The 19,872-nt window shown below is 38.8% G+C and overlaps 2 protein-coding genes across 4 annotated transcripts; both read left to right on the top strand.

Moving 5' to 3' along the window:
• The first annotated feature begins 420 nt into the window (after positions 1-420).
• LOC6633022 (putative mediator of RNA polymerase II transcription subunit 12) lies at positions 421-19,351 on the top strand. Of its 2 annotated transcripts, none has more exons than XM_070206723.1 (5): positions 421-730; positions 865-925; positions 16,408-17,580; positions 17,644-18,832; positions 18,932-19,351. In XM_070206723.1, exons 2-5 carry the CDS (start codon positions 917-919, stop codon positions 18,991-18,993), a joined length of 2,433 nt encoding a protein of 810 aa, XP_070062824.1. In that variant the 5' UTR covers positions 421-730; positions 865-916; the 3' UTR covers positions 18,994-19,351. The 2 variants fall into 2 exon arrangements, with proteins under 2 accessions (XP_070062824.1, XP_070062825.1); XM_070206724.1 differs by having other exon boundaries at positions 421-790.
• LOC138910926 (uncharacterized) lies at positions 6,043-11,417 on the top strand. Of its 2 annotated transcripts, none has more exons than XM_070207120.1 (2): positions 6,043-7,569; positions 7,647-11,417. In XM_070207120.1, exons 1-2 carry the CDS (start codon positions 6,317-6,319, stop codon positions 7,750-7,752), a joined length of 1,359 nt encoding a protein of 452 aa, XP_070063221.1. In that variant the 5' UTR covers positions 6,043-6,316; the 3' UTR covers positions 7,753-11,417. The 2 variants fall into 2 exon arrangements, with proteins under 2 accessions (XP_070063221.1, XP_070063222.1); XM_070207121.1 differs by having other exon boundaries at positions 6,044-7,591.
• Positions 19,352-19,872: the final 521 nt, after the last annotated feature.

Below are 19,872 nucleotides of genomic sequence, written 5' to 3'. Positions count from 1 at the left end.
CGTAAGACCCAAGCGAAAAGCTTAATTAAATAACAGTTCAGCTTATGTGTAGAATGACTCGTTTATGATTGCATCATGTAGACAGAGCGTAGACTTTATTTGCAACCGTTGCAAGTTCAAAAAGCCCATAAGGGCCACTTTTATTGCAAGCGAACAAACAATAACAGAAAAAACAACAACAACAAATAGCGAAGGCAGCTTTCATTCATTGGGCTGCCAGTCAACAGACACAGTCTTAGCCATGATCAACAGTTGGCAACAATGATGCTGACATCGCCGTCGCAGTCGCAGTCGCCGTCAACGTCGCCGTCGCAGCAGCCGTCGACGCTAGCAACATTGCGGCAGCATCTTCAGCTTCAGCTTGGTCTGCTGGGGCAGGCGAGGGAAACCTAAAAATTGAACGCTTGCGCTTCAGTTTCAGTTTGCAGCGAGCGTTCAGACGGTTCAGTTGTTGTTTGCTAGCGGCCAGCCGCAATCAGCTACTCCCCCTAGAAACCACCAAAACAAAACAAAAATAAATAAATAGGAATTAAATCGAAAAAAAAAATAAAGAATTAAAATACAATAAGAAAACCCAATACAAACGGCTAACAATCAATCTATCGACCGGTTGTTGTTGCCCTCGGTGTGAACTGTTCGCTAATTCGAGGAAAACGATTCGAAGTTTTGCAATTAAACTAAATTAACACTCCAAAAATTAGAGTGCAACAGGCAACACTCGTTATAAGCGGTAAACAAATGAAATGATTGAATATCTCAGACCATAAAAAATACAACTATAAGAAACCTTGTGCGTCCAACAACAAAGAGTCCAAACAAAGAGTTAACAACTAATTCGCGTTTAATTTGCTTCGATTGATACAGGAAACGTCTGGCAACAGCTCGGATTACCCAAAATTAATTTTTAGCGAATAATATGCATGTGGTAAGTATTTACGATAATTTAGTGACACGTGCATCTGGATAGTTTTATGAACACTTCGATAGCTATAATGAATCTGGTCAATTATATGAGCTCTTTGATTGCTGTATACCTCGATTATGAAATGATTCTTGCATCTAGATAGTTCTATGAGCGCCTCTATTTTCCTATAGTCGAGTATTTTAAACCTACTGGGTTGTATGAAGATTATCCTCTGAAAGATCAAGTGCGTTAGTAATCAATGATCTAGTTCTTTTTTTAATATCATCAAGAATTATCCATTGCTTCGGATTGTGGGTTTTCTTTTTCTTTTCCATTACTAGCCAAAATTGCAATAAATCATCAGCTGCTTTCGGTTGGCGTTGAACTCTCTTTCAGTGATCAAAAATATAAAACTAAACAGTTAGTTATATCTGAACTTTGCAATGTGCAATTGTTGTCTGCTGAGTTCGGATTGCGACCAATTCCTTTTAATAAATTATCTTATTGCTCGCAAATTCTTCAATGTAATCTCTAAGAAGAACAATTTTCTGATTTGACAAGATTTCTCTTAAGCCTTCACATACTTGCCTACTTGACCCAAGTTTTTTGTGCTCCCGAACGATCTCAACGATTCTCAACCTATCATAAGATCCAGACTCTATAAATTTGTAAGCCTTTCATAAAATTAAATTTTCATCTAATATAATCGTCAGTTAGCTTAACATGATCAATAAGCCTAACTTCAACTCAAGTGATCCTCAATTGTACTTGGCTGTCCTATAGAAAGTTTCATGATGAGCTATTAAAAACCAGTAGAAAGTTGTATAATTGTCCGAGAAGGGGCGTGTCTATGTGCTGACTGTTAATTAAATTATAGAAGACAGACACACGCGTACGATCATCAATTAGCAAAATCGAATAGTCAGCAACGCCAAAATTTGGCACTTTGACAGTCACCGCGCAGAGTGTGGGAGTTTTGATTGGCAAAGCGAATCGATCAACGAATGTTCACATATATACTTATATATGTATGCAATATGCATATACACTTATTGCCTTTTTTTTCTCTTTTAGTCAGATCAAATTATGGAAAGTCATTTGATTTGCATGCCAAGTCATTTGTGTAATGGCTTTTTAATGCCATTTTATGATTCAATTTTGAAGCGATGCCCACCAGGGCAATAAAACAATTTAATATGTGTTATGTGGAGCTCATTTGATTTACAGATTAATCTTAACTTAAGGTAGATACTTGAAACGCATTTCGATCATAAAACGTAAAAGATACCACTTAATCTCAGGGCTATTTGGACCGAAAGCAAATATTGCATTTGGCGCAAATGGAAATAGATGATATATGTGGTTGCTGTATTGTTAAGCGGCAGTTTTGTTCGGATTAACTCAATTGAGTCGTGTGCTCCTCGATCAGGTTTTTAGCAAATGAACGGTTTACTGGTTCTTTCATGAACCACGTTCAAAAACGCCAAGCCACAATTCCGCAGCCAATGCCAAGCAATTCATAAACGCACACCCTGGCATATCCGATTTCGACTTATGCAACCAACTACAAAAAAAAATAAAATAAATATAATATACAAAAAGTTGCTGCTGCTGCTGCTGCGAGCGACCTGTTGCAAAGTTGAGAGTTGGCACTGGGCTCTCAACTGGACGCTGACCAGGCAGCCAGTCAGCCAGGCGAGTCATCAGTGAAGACGTCCCAAAACGAGCAAGATGTGTGCATCTGTCGCCTGTTGTTGACATGCAATAAAATTTCACTTTTCGCCATTGCATAATTGCAGTTTGACAATGCTTAAAATTGATTATGTGTCTGTGTCTTCTTCTTTGCCAAGCTGCTGATTTCACCACAGCCAAAATTAGCAAGCTGCCACATAAATCATGTACTGTCCACGCTTTTCTCGCCGCAAGACCTTAAATAATACGTAAACAAGCAATAAGCATTTCAATGCGAAAATACCTTTACAAATACTGCTTCATAAGGGTGTGTAATGCTACGGGGAATATCATCATAAGATATGGAGAAGAGACAAAGAAATACGATAGTATCTCATGTTGAGCATTTTAAGCAGAAATTGTTAATTTGTTTTCATCACATTTCACAAGAAATAGGAATTTACCTATCCTTTTATTTTTCACTTTATTTTCTTTTTATAATATTATAAATTTAAGTTATAAATATATAGAAAAGATCTATAGAAATATATAAAGCAGCTAAGCCCAGTTCGACTCCACTGCCTAAGCAGAAAATCAATATGAGAGATTTTAATTACCTACCGTTGCATATTCCTTATCAGCCATTACATGTCTATAGGGTATAGAAAAGTGTTGTTTTATTATAATTAAATAAAAGTAAAAGCGCAACACATACTCACGATCGCTTCATTCACAAGGTATTCAATTCATGAGCTCCAAAACGCCCGCACAGTCAGTTCGCCTGCTGCGATAAGTAAGAGTATCGTGTCTATAGATCTGTATCCATCCACAGGCAATGCACGATATTGTGCAACTGTCAAAATAACAATTTACCATGCTAAAAAGGTTTGCTTTGCCAACACCACGTCAAGCACATAAATCAGAGACATGCAGCACCGAGACGGACACCGACACCTGACTTTAAGCTGCGCCGCATGGAATCATATCCATATCCATGTGGAGCTGCAGCTACATACGTCTGGCATCAATTGTTGAAAGGTATTTGACATTGCGCGTAAATAAATCTGAATTGAGTAGTGTGCATAATTGTAAGCACGCAATACAAAGTTTCTTTTGTGGAGGATTTAATGGCAAGTTCGTTGCCTAAGTCTTTTGTTTTTCGGTATGACCCTTTCCATATTACGTTAAACACTTTGATGACTTGACGCGCTATTATTATTATTATTATTGTGCTGAAAGGTCAACAGCAGTCCAAGTTCCCCTCTCCTAGCCTAAGTGGCACACGACGCTGCACACACAGTGTAAGCGATTTTACATAATACATAAAAATAATGCAACAATATGAGCAAAACAAAGCGGCAGCAGCCACAGCCAAAGTCGCAGATGGAAACGCAGCAGCCCAAGCATCAGCAATAACAACAAAACAGTTACCACTTGAGTTGGGCAAATGACAAAGGCGACTGCGACGACGACGGCGATGGCGATGGCGACGGCGAGTCGATCATCTTCATCTTCCTAAAAGCCAGATGCTCGGGCGTCGATAAAAGTGAAACCGAAATTGCCCATGTGCCTAGTGCCGCTGACTGCCGAGTGCCGAGTGCCATTGACATTGCATTTTTACCTCAACGTGCCATTAGATGCAAACAGCAAAAAATAAAAAACAACAACAGCAGCATCAGCAGAAAGAAACGAGAAAGAAAAGATTTTGCCTTCGCCTTCCTCTGCTCTCTAGTCTGATCAAGCAACTCATCCAACTGCTGCTCGAAGACGCGCAAACAATGGGCGAACATTACGCGAATGCGCCCGCAAAAAAAAAATAAAATAAAAAACCAAAAACAAAAAGAAAATAAACAGTCAAAAACAACAACTAAACAACTGTTTTTGTGTGTTTGTTTTTCACTTTTTGTAAATTTATTGTAATACGCGTCCATTGGTAATTTCGTATTATTATTAGTTTTATTATGAAATGCTATGTGAATATACTACCTTATATATATTTTGTATATAAATAAGATATTGGCTTGGCCAATCGCTGAGCTTTGGATGTTCATAGTTGATCCAAGCTTGAATTGGGCCTACCATAATGATTGAGCAAATCTGTTTAAGCCATTATCTAATCTGTTGTTATCATTCATATTCAATTTGATCAACAAAACATGTCAAATGTGACAAGGTTCAACTTGAACTTCAGCTCGTTATCGGCCCCATCTGCGAAACTTGACCTCTGGCCAATTAACAAAGACCAGACTTGTTCACAGCCCATGCTTAGCATAAAGACAATGGCTGCAGAGTGGCAAAATGATCTGCGTATCGTCGATATTTGTGGCCATAGCTAAACGAGTTGAAACGAAACCAAAACCCAATTAAATGCACATAAATATGCAAATGGATATTAAATGAATTGTAACAAGCAATGAATATCAGACTCTGAATGAATTCAATATCCATAAACCTATTGGCCAATAGACGGGCACTTACACACACAGACACACAGAAAGAGACACACGCATGCCAATCAAAAGCTCGCTGGCGTGTCAAAACATGACAATCATTTTAGGCCCAATTCCAACGACAATCCCAAAATCATTTGACAGACCCACAAGAGGAACGAACCACTTGGAAGGGCGCCTCAGCTCAGATTTGGTTTTTTAGTGTGAAATTATGCAAATGTATTCGGTTTGTTATAGATACGGCTGGACAGGTGCACAAACATACACACACACACGCACAACAATTACATGGCATTTTATGGGACTGCGCTTTGGTTCGACGACAAAACATGGTAGCAACAAAGACAGTTAAAAGCTCATAAAATACTGTAACAAATTCATTGGGCAACCGCAGCAGAGAAAATTTAGGCAAATGGACTGTATACAGAAGCTTGAATGCCCTTATAAAAATATTAAAAAACATATGTATATTGTATTATAAAACAGAGTTAACTAAATAATGTTCTTACGAGAGATTTATTTAGAAAACCAGCAGAAGTTTACAAATTTTTTGAGAAAGACTTTATTTTTTTGGAAAGACATTCTGTTCTTGATTCTGTAAGGCTCAGCGAATTAAATTAGAGCAGGTTAAAGCTACACAACAATCACATGGTTATCAATCAATTGGTTACCAAACCCGCCTCGCAAAGCACGTTCTAGCCCCCTGATATTATTTAATTTATTGGAGTTGTGCCAAATGGTATTTTTAACTAAACTAAAATATTAATATCATGCTCAAATATTTGTAAAGATTTTATTATAGATTATACGTTGAGAAATATAAAATGTATAAGTGGAACTATTAAATTGAAGTTTTCATCGAACTATCATCTATCTAATGCCAACAGCTGGCTAACGAATTTAAATATATTTCTTGAGATTGTTTTATTTAGCAAATATTATTTTATTCATGTGAGATCAGGCTTATAAACAAACTGAAATATTTTCATTTACGACAAATACAAGAACTTCTATAAATACTGTAATAGGATAAGAGCATCATTGGTAACCCTAGCCAGGGTATTATAGTGTCACTATCTATGTTAATTATAACAGTACGATAAGTAAATATCGATAAAGAAAAGCGGCTGCAGAGAAGAAGTGGAAGGCAGTCTCTCTACAGTACTAGCAGTAAGAAGACGTGTTGTTAAAAATAAAAAGGCAACCCGAACATAAGTTAAATCAACGAAGAAAATCATACTATTACAATATCAGAAGTGGGATTGACTCAGAAAAAAAAAAACACAACAAAATGGAAAATATAAATATAAATGACGTGTCAATAGCGACATTGAAAAGTTGGTTGGCATTACTAAATTTGCCAACAGAGGGTACCAAAACTGAGCTGATGGCGAGATTAAATAAGGTACCAGTGGATATCCGAGACGATGCTGCAAAGGAACTTGAAGTTCAACGTAACAAGGAACAGACAATTGAGGCTCAAAATGAGTTGCAAAACATAATGCAACAACAGCGTGACGAAATAGCAAATGGCGCCGAGATGCTGAAATTGATGCGTCTCGAAATTGAAGCGTCTCGAAAATTCCTAGAAGAATTTCAAGTAACGGTGAACCGCAACTCGCACATCGGCGGGAGCGACGGGGGAGAGCAAGAAAGTGAAGTCGGCGATTTATTGCAGCTAGAGGATGGTCACACTGAAGAAAGACCACGGTCGACGGATGGCAACGCTGGTGCAGCTGATTACACTGGAACGGATGGCAACGCTGGTGCAGCTGATCACGCTGGTGCAGCGGGCAACGCTGGGGCAGCTGGAAGGATCGACGAAAGTGGCAACGCTGTCGGAGGCAACTTAAATAATTGCATCCAAACTGGAGCGATGATGTTAGCCAAGGAAATTTTATTAGAATTTACTGGAGAAAGTGAGGTGCGTAAATGGGTAATGCAATTCTTCAATGTGGCCAAGATCTACAGACTAAATGATATGCAACAGCACTTGCTTTGTATAAGCAAATTGAAAGGCGGTGCTTTGAAGTGGTTGCATGCAGACCCTATGCGCATCATTGCTCCGATTGACGAGATACTAAATCAATTGGTTTTGGCCTTCGGGGGAGGATTTTCGAAGTCGGAACTACGACAGAAGTTCGAGGATCGGGTTTGGAAACCAGATGAGGTGTTCGCCACATATTTTAGCGAAAAAAGCATATTGGCACAGGACATCAACATTGATGTAGAGGAGTTAATGGAGGGTATTATTCGAGGCATACCTTGCGAAAACTTGCGCACTCAAGCTAGTATGCATTGCTTTACCAATCCGGCTCAAATTTTACGTGCGTTTGCAGCTATAAAGTTGCCAATTAAACGGGTACGAAACCATGTAGTGAAACAAACTGCACAGGAAGCACAGGCGGACAAACAACAACGTTGCTACAATTGCAATGTTAAGGGCCATTGGGCCAAAGATTGTTTAAAGCCCAAACGGGAGGCAGGATCTTGCTATGCGTGCGGCTCAAAGGATCATTTAATAGCAGGATGTCCAAATAAAAAGTATGATATGGAAAACAAATATGTAAGATACTTAAGAATTCATTTTAGTAACTCATTTAACAAATCAATAATTGCAGAATGCCTTATAGACTCTGGCAGCCCTATTTCATTTTTAAAGGAAAAGTTTGTGCCATTAAAAGTAAAGCGTATGCCAGATGCAAATTCGTATGTAGGTTTAAATGAAAGTAAATTGAAAAATTTTGGAAAAATTTTATGTTTTATGAAGAAAAAGTTAATAAATGTTTATTTTAATGTGATAATTGTGGCAAATGAGTCTATGAGGTATGACGCTGTGCTTGGTAGAGATTTTATGGATTCTTTTGGTTTAAATATTGATTTAAGAACATTAAAAATTGTGAACGGGCATAAAGTTGATCACCAGAATAATGGTAAAAATGATATCATAGCTACAAGCTACAAAGAAAAACAAAAAAAAGTGGACGATGAAGATATCAAACACGAGCAAAATGAAACTATATTGTTAAATGATAAAATCGTTAATAAGGAAATAGTCAGTAATGAAACTGTTAGTGATGAATTAGTTAGTGAGAAAATTGTTAGTCCGGAAACGCTTGGTGATAAAGTTGGTAGTGATGAGATAGTTAGAAATAAAATAATTAGTGGTGAAATAGTTAGAAATGAAGTGATTGGGATCGAAACTGTTAGTGATGAGATAGTTAGTTATGGAGAGCTTAAGCTCGAACCTGATAGTGAAGAAGTTGTTAGTGATGAAATTATCTATAATCAAACCGGGATTGAAAAAGTGATTATAGAAGATATAGGAAACAGTGCAGTTAAAATTAATAATCATGTTAATGAAGCGCCAGTGAATAGCGAAATCATGGGAGTGTTAGAAGAGAATTTTGAGAAGGATATCTTAACAATAAGTTGGGAAGATTCTAACAAAAGAGAAAATATATATATTTTAAGTGAAGATATTGATTACAGCACAAAGTGTGAATTTGAAAATTTATTTGAAAATACTTATGTAAAAGCGAAAAGGCCAAATCAGCCAAAATTAAGACATGAGTTAAGCATAAGATTAGAAAACGACAAAGTATTTAATTGTACACCTAGGCGGTTATCTTATATGGAAAAAGAAAAGTTGCAAGAATTATTAGACGACTATTTAAAAGATGGAATCATTAGGCCAAGTTGTTCAGAGTATGCATCACCTATAGTACTAGTGAAGAAAAAAACTGGAGACATGAGGTTATGTATTGATTTTAGAAGACTGAACAAAATTATATGTAGAGACAACTACCCGCTACCATTGATCGACGATTTATTAGACAGACTATGCGGAAAAACAGTATTTTCAAAGTTGGATCTAAAAAACGGGTATTTTCATGTTTTTGTTAATGAGCAATCTATTAAATACACTTCATTTGTTACCCCTTTAGGACAATATGAATTTCTTAGGATGCCCATGGGTTTAAAAACTGCGCCACATGTATTTCAAAGATTTGTTAATAACATATTTTGTGATATGATAAAAGATAATAAGGTAATTGTTTACATGGATGATATTATGATAGCAAGTACAAACATAAAGGAACACATGGAGACCTTAAAGGAAGTGTTTATAAGACTGGTGCAAAACAAATTAGAGTTGAAATTAGATAAGTGTGAATTTTTTAAAAGCAGCGTTAAATATTTAGGATTTGTGGTGGATAGTAAAGGCGTTAGGGCTGATGAAAAAGGGTTAGAAGCGGTTAAATCCTTTCCAATACCAAACAAAATTCAGGGAGTACAAAGTTTCCTAGGGTTATGCTCCTACTTCAGGAGGTTCATTTTAAACTTTTCTATATTAGCTAAACCCTTATATGATTTATTGAAAAAAGATAAGAAATTCAAGTTTGGAGAAGAGGAGTTTAAGTGTTTTAATATGTTAAAAGATAAATTGTTAGAGGCGCCAGTACTATCAATATATAATTACAAAGAAGAAATAGAACTACATTGTGATGCCAGCGCAGTGGGATTTGGGGCTGTTTTATTTCAAAAAAAAGAAGATAGGAAATTACACCCGATTTTTTATTTTTCTAAAAGAACAACCGAAGTAGAGTCTAAATATCATAGTTTTGAGTTAGAAACGCTAGCCATCATTTACGCATTACGCAGATTTCGTATATATCTGCAGGGAAAACGATTTAAAATAATGACAGATTGCAACTCTTTAACTTTAACGCTTAACAAAATAGATTTAAATCCGAGAATTGCTAGATGGGCGTTAGAACTACAAAATTACGATTTTGAGTTAGTGCATAGATCGGGCAAGCAAATGCAACATGTGGATGCGTTAAGCAGATGTTATGAGGACATTTTAGTTATTGAATCCAATAGTTTTGAGGACAATTTAGTGATTTGCCAAAGCAAAGATGACAAACTGGTAGATATTAGAAAGATGTTAGAAAAAGAAGAGCACAAGCTATTCGAAATGAGAAATGGGGTCATTTACAGAAAAACAAATGATGGCAGATTAGTTTTTTATGTACCAAAGGATATGGAAGAACATGTACTTTACAAATATCATGATGAGTTGGGACATGCTGGGAGAGATAAGATGATCGATGCCATTGGAAAGAGTTACTGGTTCCCATATATTAAGGAAAAAGCAATAAAGCATATAGGGAATTGTTTAAAATGCATTGCCTTCGCCCCCAAGACGGGTAAGAGTGAAGGACTATTACATAGCATACCGAAAGGAAACAAACCGTGGGAGATGATCCATATAGACCATTATGGACCAATTAATGCAGGAAGGGCTAATAAATATATATTGGCGGTGGTTGACGGATTTTCAAAATTTGTTAGACTATATACAGCAAAGACAACAAGTACGAAAGAAGCGATTAAGGCATTAAAAGATTATTTCAGAGCGTATAGTAGACCTAAGTTCATTGTATCGGACAGAGGGAGTTGTTTTACTGCAAAAGAGTTTGATGAATTTTTAAAAAATGAGGGAGTAACGCATATTAAAATAGCAACGGGTTGTCCGCAAGCAAATGGTCAGGTGGAAAGGTTGAATAGAGACTTGGGTCCGATGATGGCAAAAATGGCGGAGCCAGAAAATGGTTTACATTGGGATGTTATTATAGAAAATGTTGAATATGCAATAAACAACACACAACACAAAAGCATAAAGAAATTTCCAAGCGAAATGTTATTCGGATTACAACAGAAAGGAAAAGTTGTTGATGAATTAAAAGAAAAATTAGAAGAGTTTACACAGGTGAACACGTGTGATAAAAGAAATTTAGAAAATATAAGAAAGAGTGGAGAAATATATCAAAAAGAAGCTCAAATCAGAAATGAAGAGCGGATTAATAAAAAGAAGAAAGTATCAGTAGAATATAAAATAGGTGACTATGTCATGGTAAAAAATTTTGATAGCACACCAGGAGTTTCAAAAAAGTTAATACCAAGATATAAAGGGCCTTATAGTATAGAAAAGATTTTAAAAAATGATAGATACTTGTTAAAGGATGTAGAAGGCTTTCAATTATCTCGCAACCCGTACGTTGGTATCTGGAATAGCCAAAACTTTAAGCATTGGATGCGAAAATAGGCAATAAGCATTAGTTATAAAGATAGATACACATATAAAAGACAGAGATCGGGAGCTCTCTTTGTCAGGATGGCCGAGTTGTAATAGGATAAGAGCATCATTGGTAACCCTAGCCAGGGTATTATAGTGTCACTATCTATGTTAATTATAACAGTACGATAAGTAAATATCGATAAAGAAAAGCGGCTGCAGAGAAGAAGTGGAAGGCAGTCTCTCTACAGTACTAGCAGTAAGAAGACGTGTTGTTAAAAATAAAAAGGCAACCCGAACATAAGTTAAATCAACGAAGAAAATCATACTATTACAATACTATGTTTATACAAACTATCCCATTCAAGTTTACCACGTGGACTGTATACAGCTTACAGTCAATTCGAACTTAGCTGCTTGTAGATGTTTGACTGGCAAGCTGTGTGCTTAAAAAGGTTTTACCCGCTCTTACTCTTTTGCATGGCATTCAATCGGATGATTGGGCGTTAACTGGCTGCCTCATGAAATAGATTTTATTGCCACTTAATGATATTATGATATTTCATTGCAATTTATGATATTGCTGCATTTTATGACATCGCTGTGCTGGGGACTTACAAAACAAATATTAATATTTATGCTGGCCTACATAAAGCATAAGCAAACAAACATAAAGTTTGCACAGACATCGGTAGATTGCGTTACTCACCAGATAAAATCAACTCGAAACTTTCGGCCAGGTTTTCTTTTTATACCCCGCACACATTGTACATGGGTAAAAGGGTATCATGGTTATGGGTTATATGCATGTAACAGGCAATATAAATATACTCTAATAAAGTATGTATAGGTATATGTTCCTGTTCAGGTTGACGAACTGGGTTGATCTTTTCATATCTGTAAAAATGTGAAACTACAAAAGCTAGAGACATAATATTTGAAATGTTTATTGTCCTCTACCAATTGCAGAAGAAGTAAAATATTTTTCTTTTTTATCACTTTTTATATCCGTAGTTTCGTTTGCTTTCAAGCAGTAATCGAAAATTATACGAGCTAGTTACATAAAACTTGATTTGGTTTTCATAAAGTTTATGCAGAATAAAATGATTATACCTTTCGGATACCTTGTTCATTCCCTCCGGAAGATATGAGTGCGCTTTGGTGTATGAATAATTTTGTATCACATATGTAAGCCATGAAATTTGCACAAAGATCGGACTATTAGACCCAAGTTAATCACGAATGCATTACTTATACCGTAGGACTACTAGAAGAATAATCACAACTCTTAGAATATATGGGTTTTTGTGTATGCATGGAAGGAAGTTTAGAGTATCTTCTTTTTTTTTGAGGCTTAATACAAATGACTAGGTGGCAGCTGCTTAATAGTGCGTGGATTGTGGATGCCACTGGACGGTGTCCAGTTGGTTAAGCAATCGCAATGCCCAAATGCAACATGAAGAATGCAAAATGCAGCTGTTAAAACTACAAAAAAAAGATGTATGAAAAATGCAAAATGCAAAGTGCGAGATGGTCGAGCGGCGATCAGCGGGCGTGAAATTAATCACAAAGCGAGACATAAGATTCCCCCAGCGAGCCTAAAGGCTTAAAAGCGTAAAGGCGGCTGTCAGCTTAAATTACTGGACAATGCGACGTATATGAGGTGCCATTTATCAATGGAACTGGGTTACCCAGTCTTCAAGTCTTGCAGTGATTCAGTCTTTCTTATGATCTTCCAGTTTTACACGCGCAGCCAACGAAAGTGAAGTTTTAATTTGGCCAAAGATGATTGCGTAAGTGTTGTACTTTTCACTCACCGTTGGCTTCATTCACAGCGTAAAATACAAGAAAATAATAATAAACAAAAGCTGAAAAATAATATAAAAAAAATACAATTTCAGCCCACGCTTTAAACAATAAAACGAGCAATAAATATAGACAGTTTGGCTTTTGTGCATTGATTTATTGCTAATTTATATGGTTGGCTCGATTGTTAAATCATTTTTACACCTTACCGCATGGGGGGAGCATCGCCTCTTGCGGAACTTAAGCATCCCAATATTATAGATGAGCCTTAATTAAAAAATATTTATAAGGCATTTTTTGCATTAGCTTGATGTTAGAGCTGCACGCGATTGGAGTTTCTTACTGCATGCCTGAAAATGAAGTTAAAGCGAAGATTTGTGTTTTTCTACAGCGGCGGGGAAAGCATGGGAAATATGAGAAAATAACATGAATTAAAACAAAATTATGACCCAAACAAATATTTTGTTTTTTCTTTTTTTTTTGAGTTTATTTTATGTGTTTTTGTTTTTCTAGTGTTTAGTGTAAAGAAAACTCACCTTCAATAGCTGATGATGATTTGTTTAAACGAAGAGGAAACATAAGATTTTACTTTATTGTAAGTATTATGCTTCCGCCTGGCTTTTCAAGTGCTTTTCATTTTCATAGTTTTCGCTTATTTCCATGTTGAAAAACTAAATGAAAATAAAAGAAAACAAAACAGAAAAACTTCGTATTTTATGTACATTGAGCTAAGCTTTTAGCTGGCTGGTTTTAGTTGCGACTTGTAATATAGCCGTTAGATTTCCCAGTGCCTTGGCTTGGGCATTACAATTTATGATGATTACCATTTTCGAAGGCATGTGTATGAGGCTGGCAACTTGATTAGCGCGAAAGACGACCGCAAAGCAAGCTGCTGGCGATTTGACGATTTGACGATTTGACGACTTGACGAATTGACGAGCCGCCCGTCGCAACTGAGGCCGGCGATGATTTCCATAGTGAAATTGACGCAAATGAGCAGTAAGGCGGACAAACAACGCTATTGATTTTGTGGCTTTTTATTTAGCCAAAAAATATAAATGAAGAAAAAACCTTACGAAAAATATATGTAAAGAAAAAACACAATTCAGGCACCAGACAGAAAGTCGGCAATAAATTTTGTGGCCGTGCAACAAGAAATCAAAATCAATGTTAGATATTTCTTCAACTGCAAATTATTTCCCACCAAATGTTGCAGTTGTCTTTTTTGTACCGTCTTTAGTTGTTTATTGGCTGTCGAGCAAGGAGTTTTCTCTTTATATTTGCCCTTTGGCAGAACTTGAACTTTAACCTTGCGCTGGGGCGGCGCCAAACAAAAAACAAAATAAAATTTCAGTTAAATCGGAAAAATTATTATCATTATTGCGCTTTTGTGTGGAAATGGCTGAGTCATGTTGAAATTTGATTGATCTTGTAAAAGAGTGCTGGACCGGCTATTTAAAAGAGAAGAGGTAAAACACAACAGACAATGCCCATAGAAAGTTGCATCCAATCAAATCAAATTCAAGCAACCGCAGCAATTCGCTTACAACTTGTTGATGAACTGTTAAACTAAGAAAAGATTAATTAATATTTTGGCATAAGTTCGAAGAACGCGGGCCATAGACTAGTTTAGGTTGGTTTGGATAATGATTGGCAGGACTCTAATGAGGATCAAAAGGCTCATATCTATATAGAGACTTAAGTTAGGATAAGTGGTTTTCGAAATTTAAATCTTTATTGAGGTGCAAAAGGCTGAATTCTATATAGAAAGAAAAGTGATAAAGATCTAAATCTAAGGGACAGAGATAGAAAGTGTGAGAGAGGTAAGAGAAATAGAAAGAAAGAGGCAGAAAAAGAAAGAAAGAGGGAGAGTGTGTGTGAGAGAGAAAGGGACTGAGAGAGAGAGAGAGAGTACATTCGCACTCCAAATCGAAAAATTAAACTTGCTTTACTTCAGATATTCTATCTCATATCTATATCTATATGTATATTTGTTTCTATGTACTTTGGGTTTTCAAATTGGCCCCTTTGGCCCCGGCCCTTCTCTTCAGTTTATATAAGTGCCATAAATTAGCATAATTTTTGTGGTTAGTTGCGCTTTTCTAAATCGCCAAAATTAAGCATGGCGGGCGCATTTTTGAATTTTATTCCGCATTGCTGATTAAATAATTTAAGTGCTCCCGAAAACAAAATCAATGCGCAACCAAAATCGACCAACAATTGTAAAATTTGGCTAAAAACAGAAGAAAAACAAAACTAGCCAAGTGCCAAGTGGCAGAAACGTGATTGCCAAAATGCTGAACGGCAAACCCGATACCCAGGCCGGACCAGACCAGACCAGACCAGGCCCACTTAGAGAGCGACAGGTGGTCAGATAAGTTTGCTTTGGCTTGGAATGATCGCTGTTGCTGTGGCTGTAGATTGGCGCACCACTTGTTGATGCAACAATTAGTCTAAACTTTCAGCAGAGTCCAAACAAGCGTTGCAAGGCAATTTGCAAACAGTTTCGTTTCCGAGCCACAGTCAAAAGCCAGGGCCAGAAATCAATCGTCAAGCTGTTGAAAATCGCAAATTGTGCAAAAGCAACGCAACATTCAGCATGCCGCATCCCCTTACCCCACTGCACCACCTCTGACTCGACAATCTCTGCGGCAGGTTACGTGCTATAATGCGTTATGATTTGCCGTCTTTACAAATGCCGGAAAGATGAACATGCACAGATTAGCGAGCCATCGCTAGATTGTACGTATGCTTATATACATACGTTTATATATAAATACTCATCTGACTGGAGGTTGCAACTAAATTTTTGGGTTCAGCAATGAACGTGCCCCATCTGAAGCGCTGCTGCCCCCCAAATTATGGGTAGAGTTTTCCAAAAGGGAAACAAATAATAATCGAAAAACTATACAGGTTGGCACTTAAAACGAAATGACCTTTACATGAGATGACCTTTATATTTATAAAAGCATAGAGCCTTAGGCAGAGTTATTCCACGTGTGAGTCCAAGAAACCAGACAAAGCCTGTTCTTCGAAAGATATACCTTCTGTGGACTAGGGTGACAGGCTATTAATAATAATGGTAATAAAATATTTATATTTTATTTGGATTGACGATAGACACATATTATACACTGACAGAAAACTGTCATGCGAAATTTTAGCTTATAGGTTTAACAATAATAGTATTTTGCGTAATGCAGCAATTATGCTTGCGAGTTACACTTGCTTTTAATGATCTCAAATATTCCAAGATTATTTAACACTCGCTCTATTTACGGCGCCTCCAAGGCTGCATTTATTGCCATTATCTCAAATGAGGCTTGAACTGTGCACTCCACCATGCCGGGCCCAAACATAATAGTGTGGGACGTGGGGGCAGGTTAGCCAAGCTTATTGAGCCATCTAGTAAATGCCTCAATTGCAGACCCCAATGCTAATTAGCATAATTGTTGGAGCTAATCTTTTTACTCTTTGACTCATCCCATCCACAGAGACATTGCAACACGCTGCCCTGGGCGTTGCTGATGGCACTGCTGCTCGCCGCGCTCATGCTCCAGTTGGCAACCGCCGATGGCATTCAGGCGGCGGATGAGGCGGCCACAGAAGTTGAGAATGTTAGCACTGAGAGCAATGAGATTATACCGCGAGAGGCCATACAGAAGCTGGACTACTCGGTGCGACAGGCGCTGCTGCGTGCCATAGACAAACTGGAGCGGGAAGAGGCCTCTTCGCAAGGCGAGCTGGAGGCGGAGGCGGAGGCGTCAATCAGTGCGCTGCCGCTGAAGCGCAATGAGATAACCACATTGGCCGCGCCACGGGAGCGTGAGGAGATTCTGGAGGAGAGCACCAGCTCCTCGGATGCTGTGGTGCCCACCGTGCAGTTCTATACGGCCACCTTTGACGAACGCAATGCCCAGGAGCAGTTGCTTTCGTCCTTTATCGATCGCTCTAAGCTGTGGAAGAAGACAACAGTCCGCAAGCCGGTCTCCATCGATGCCAAGCTGGATGCGGATACGAGTCCAGATTCGCGTCAGCTGACACGCAGCGTGGACAGCTCGCTGGGCAGCAATGAGATTGCACACGATGGTAGCAATGAGATCAAGTTTGAGATACGCAACGTGAAAAAGGCAACGACGGCAACAACATCAACATCAACAACAACCACAACAACAACGACGACAACAACGCCAAGGCCACGCACCACCAGGCGACGCACGACCAGCACCACAACAACCACAACAACAACAACGCCGCGCCCCACACACAACGAGGATGGCGAGAACATTGAGCTGGTGGACAAGGAGGATATACGCATACAGGCGGCGCCGCTCGTAACCGCCTTCACAGTGGATCTAGATGAGCGGGGCACGGCGCAAAAGTTTCGGCCTCTGCTGCAGGGCGAGCAAAGCTTTCCACAGCCGCAGCAGTTGCAGCTGCAGCAACAGCAACAGCAGCCGCAGTTGCCTTTGCCACTGCCACACATTGGACCCACCATTACCAAGCTGAACGTTCTGGAATCGGAGCTACCTGCAGCACCGCTCACCACACAGAGTCCCACGAGCACCACCAGCACGAGCACCGCACAGACGAGTCTCAACCATGCGGGCTTCTCCACAACGCCCGCCTTTCTCAGCGGCAGCAGCTCGAACAACAACTACATCAAGGTAGGTTCGCATCCAAATGACAAATGACACCGCACTAATCTTGGCTTATTTCTCTGCATAAAGGAGCCGCTGGCTAGCCCTAGTGTTACAGCACCCGTGCCGCCCAGCGTCAATAGCTACATCATTGAGCGGCAGCGCGCCCTGGAGCAGCAAATCTATCAGCTGAAGCTGCAGGCCCAACAGCAGCAGGCGCTGATCTTGCGCCAGTTGAAGCTCCTGGAGGAGCAGAGTCAAAGTCGCTACCAAGTTGCGCCGCTTGCGCAATCGAGCACATTGCAGCCGCTGCAGCAGCAGCAGCAGCAACAGCAACAGCAACAACAGCAACAGCAGCAGCAGCTTCAGTTGCAGCAGCAGCAGCTACAGTTGCAGCAGCAGCATGCATCACTGGAGGCAATACAAACGCTGCAGCCGCCTCTGCCTGGTTACTCCATCAGACCTTCGGTGGAATTTATACCCAGCACACATACGAAGACCATTATCTATCCCACATATCCAATTGAGCAGCAATTGCCGCTGCGCGATGCCGTTGCGGCTCATAAATTTGCCCTGCACGGCAACAACAACAACAACAACAATAACTATCAGAAATCGCCAACGGCAACGAGTGCAGTGCAACAAATTTTCCAAAATTTGCAACAAAATCTGCAAAAAACAGCGGAAAATGCTGTCAGCAATAACCAAAATCCCAATAGCATTGCCAACAGCAACATAAACAACAACAACAACAACAACAATCATTTACAGCTACAAGCCTCAAATCAGTTCAGCTTTGCGCCCGCGGAGGCATCGCTATTGCAAGCACCACCCCAAAATAATTACCAGCAATTTCAGCAGCAGCAACAGCCGCAGCAGCAACCGTTGCTGCTGCCCAGCTATGTAAGCAATGCGCTTTATCAGCAACAGCAACATCAGCAGCAACAGCAACAGCAGCAACAGCAACAGCAACAGCAGCAGCAGAATCGAGCGCGTTTTTTTCGCCAGGAGTCGGGCACCGGGAACTTTGGGCTAAATAATGAAAATGTGGAAATTCAGCCGAGCAACTCCTTTGCCACCTCCATTGTAAGCCAGCAAAACAATCTGGAAAATCAAAATTTCTATCGCCAACACTTGACGCCGCAGCTGAGCAGCCAATTGCAGCAAAATGCGCAGCAGTATCTGCAACAGCAACAGCAACTGTTGCAGCAGCAGTCAAAGTCAACGACAGCAGCAGCAGCAACAGCAGCAGGAGCAGGCACGCCCAGCGTGAGCTCAGGTAATTCAAATTCTAGATTAAATTTACCTAGCAATCAGTTAAGTCCGTTTAATAGTTTAAGAAATCTTGAAGAATTGAAAGTAATTAGTAAAGTTTTAGCTCTCAACCATGGCATACCGCAATTTGCATCACAAAACCTGCACTACAATGGCGCCTTTTGAGCACCACCAACTGCACCACCAGCACCACCACCAGAACCAACACCATTCCAAACAAAATATATGCACATCCTAATATCACCACCAATCCAAACAATCCCTTCAGCCGGATGTCTGCCGTTCCATATTTGCCCGTTAATTAAGTTCTTCTTGCAACATCTTTGTAAATACGCACTTTAAAGCATAAGCATTATAATAATGAATGCGCGACAAGGAACAACCGAAGCAACAGGAAGTTTTGAACAGGATGTGCCGTGGCGTCTTTAAGCTCTGCTTGGCTAAAAGCTGAATATCGAAATGTAATAATTATTTATTTTTATGTGAATAAAGTTTATGATAAAGTACAACAAACATACTGAAACTGATCTTAAAAATAAAATTGTTTTTAAATAATTAATTAAACAAAAGTTTTTGATTGCGGACCCAAGAGTATGGCTTGAGTGTTCTTTGTTTGGAATAAATATCAATTTAAAGAAAATCCTTTTATTTATCATATTTTTAAGACCGGACCTAATATAGCGATCCAAGATATATTAAATTTCAGAGTGGAGAAGCAAACATATAAATTTAAAACTTGTAAGATGTTGCATACTTTTGAGCTGCTCGTGTTTTTTGAAGTACCGTATTTTATCACCGGATAACGACTGGTCGCCATCATGTGAATTTGGATTTGGAAAGTATTGCATACTTTCCGACTGCCCAATAAAAGCAGTTCGTATTTATGATCCAAAAATATTGATACATTTTAACTCAGATTAAACCATTATTTTAATGCTTGTTTAAGGATTTCGACAATGTTGTATTTAAACAAATTTGATAATATTTATAAAATCACCTTTAAATGACATCCAATCACTAGCAACCAAAAGTTCATCAATTCTT

The sequence above is a fragment of the Drosophila virilis genome, chromosome 2 (genome assembly GCF_030788295.1).
Source record: "Drosophila virilis strain 15010-1051.87 chromosome 2, Dvir_AGI_RSII-ME, whole genome shotgun sequence".
Taxonomy (NCBI): Eukaryota; Metazoa; Arthropoda; class Insecta; order Diptera; family Drosophilidae; genus Drosophila; species Drosophila virilis.
The sequence above is the reverse complement of the archived record's forward strand: the minus strand, read 5'-3'. Positions and strand labels throughout refer to the sequence as shown.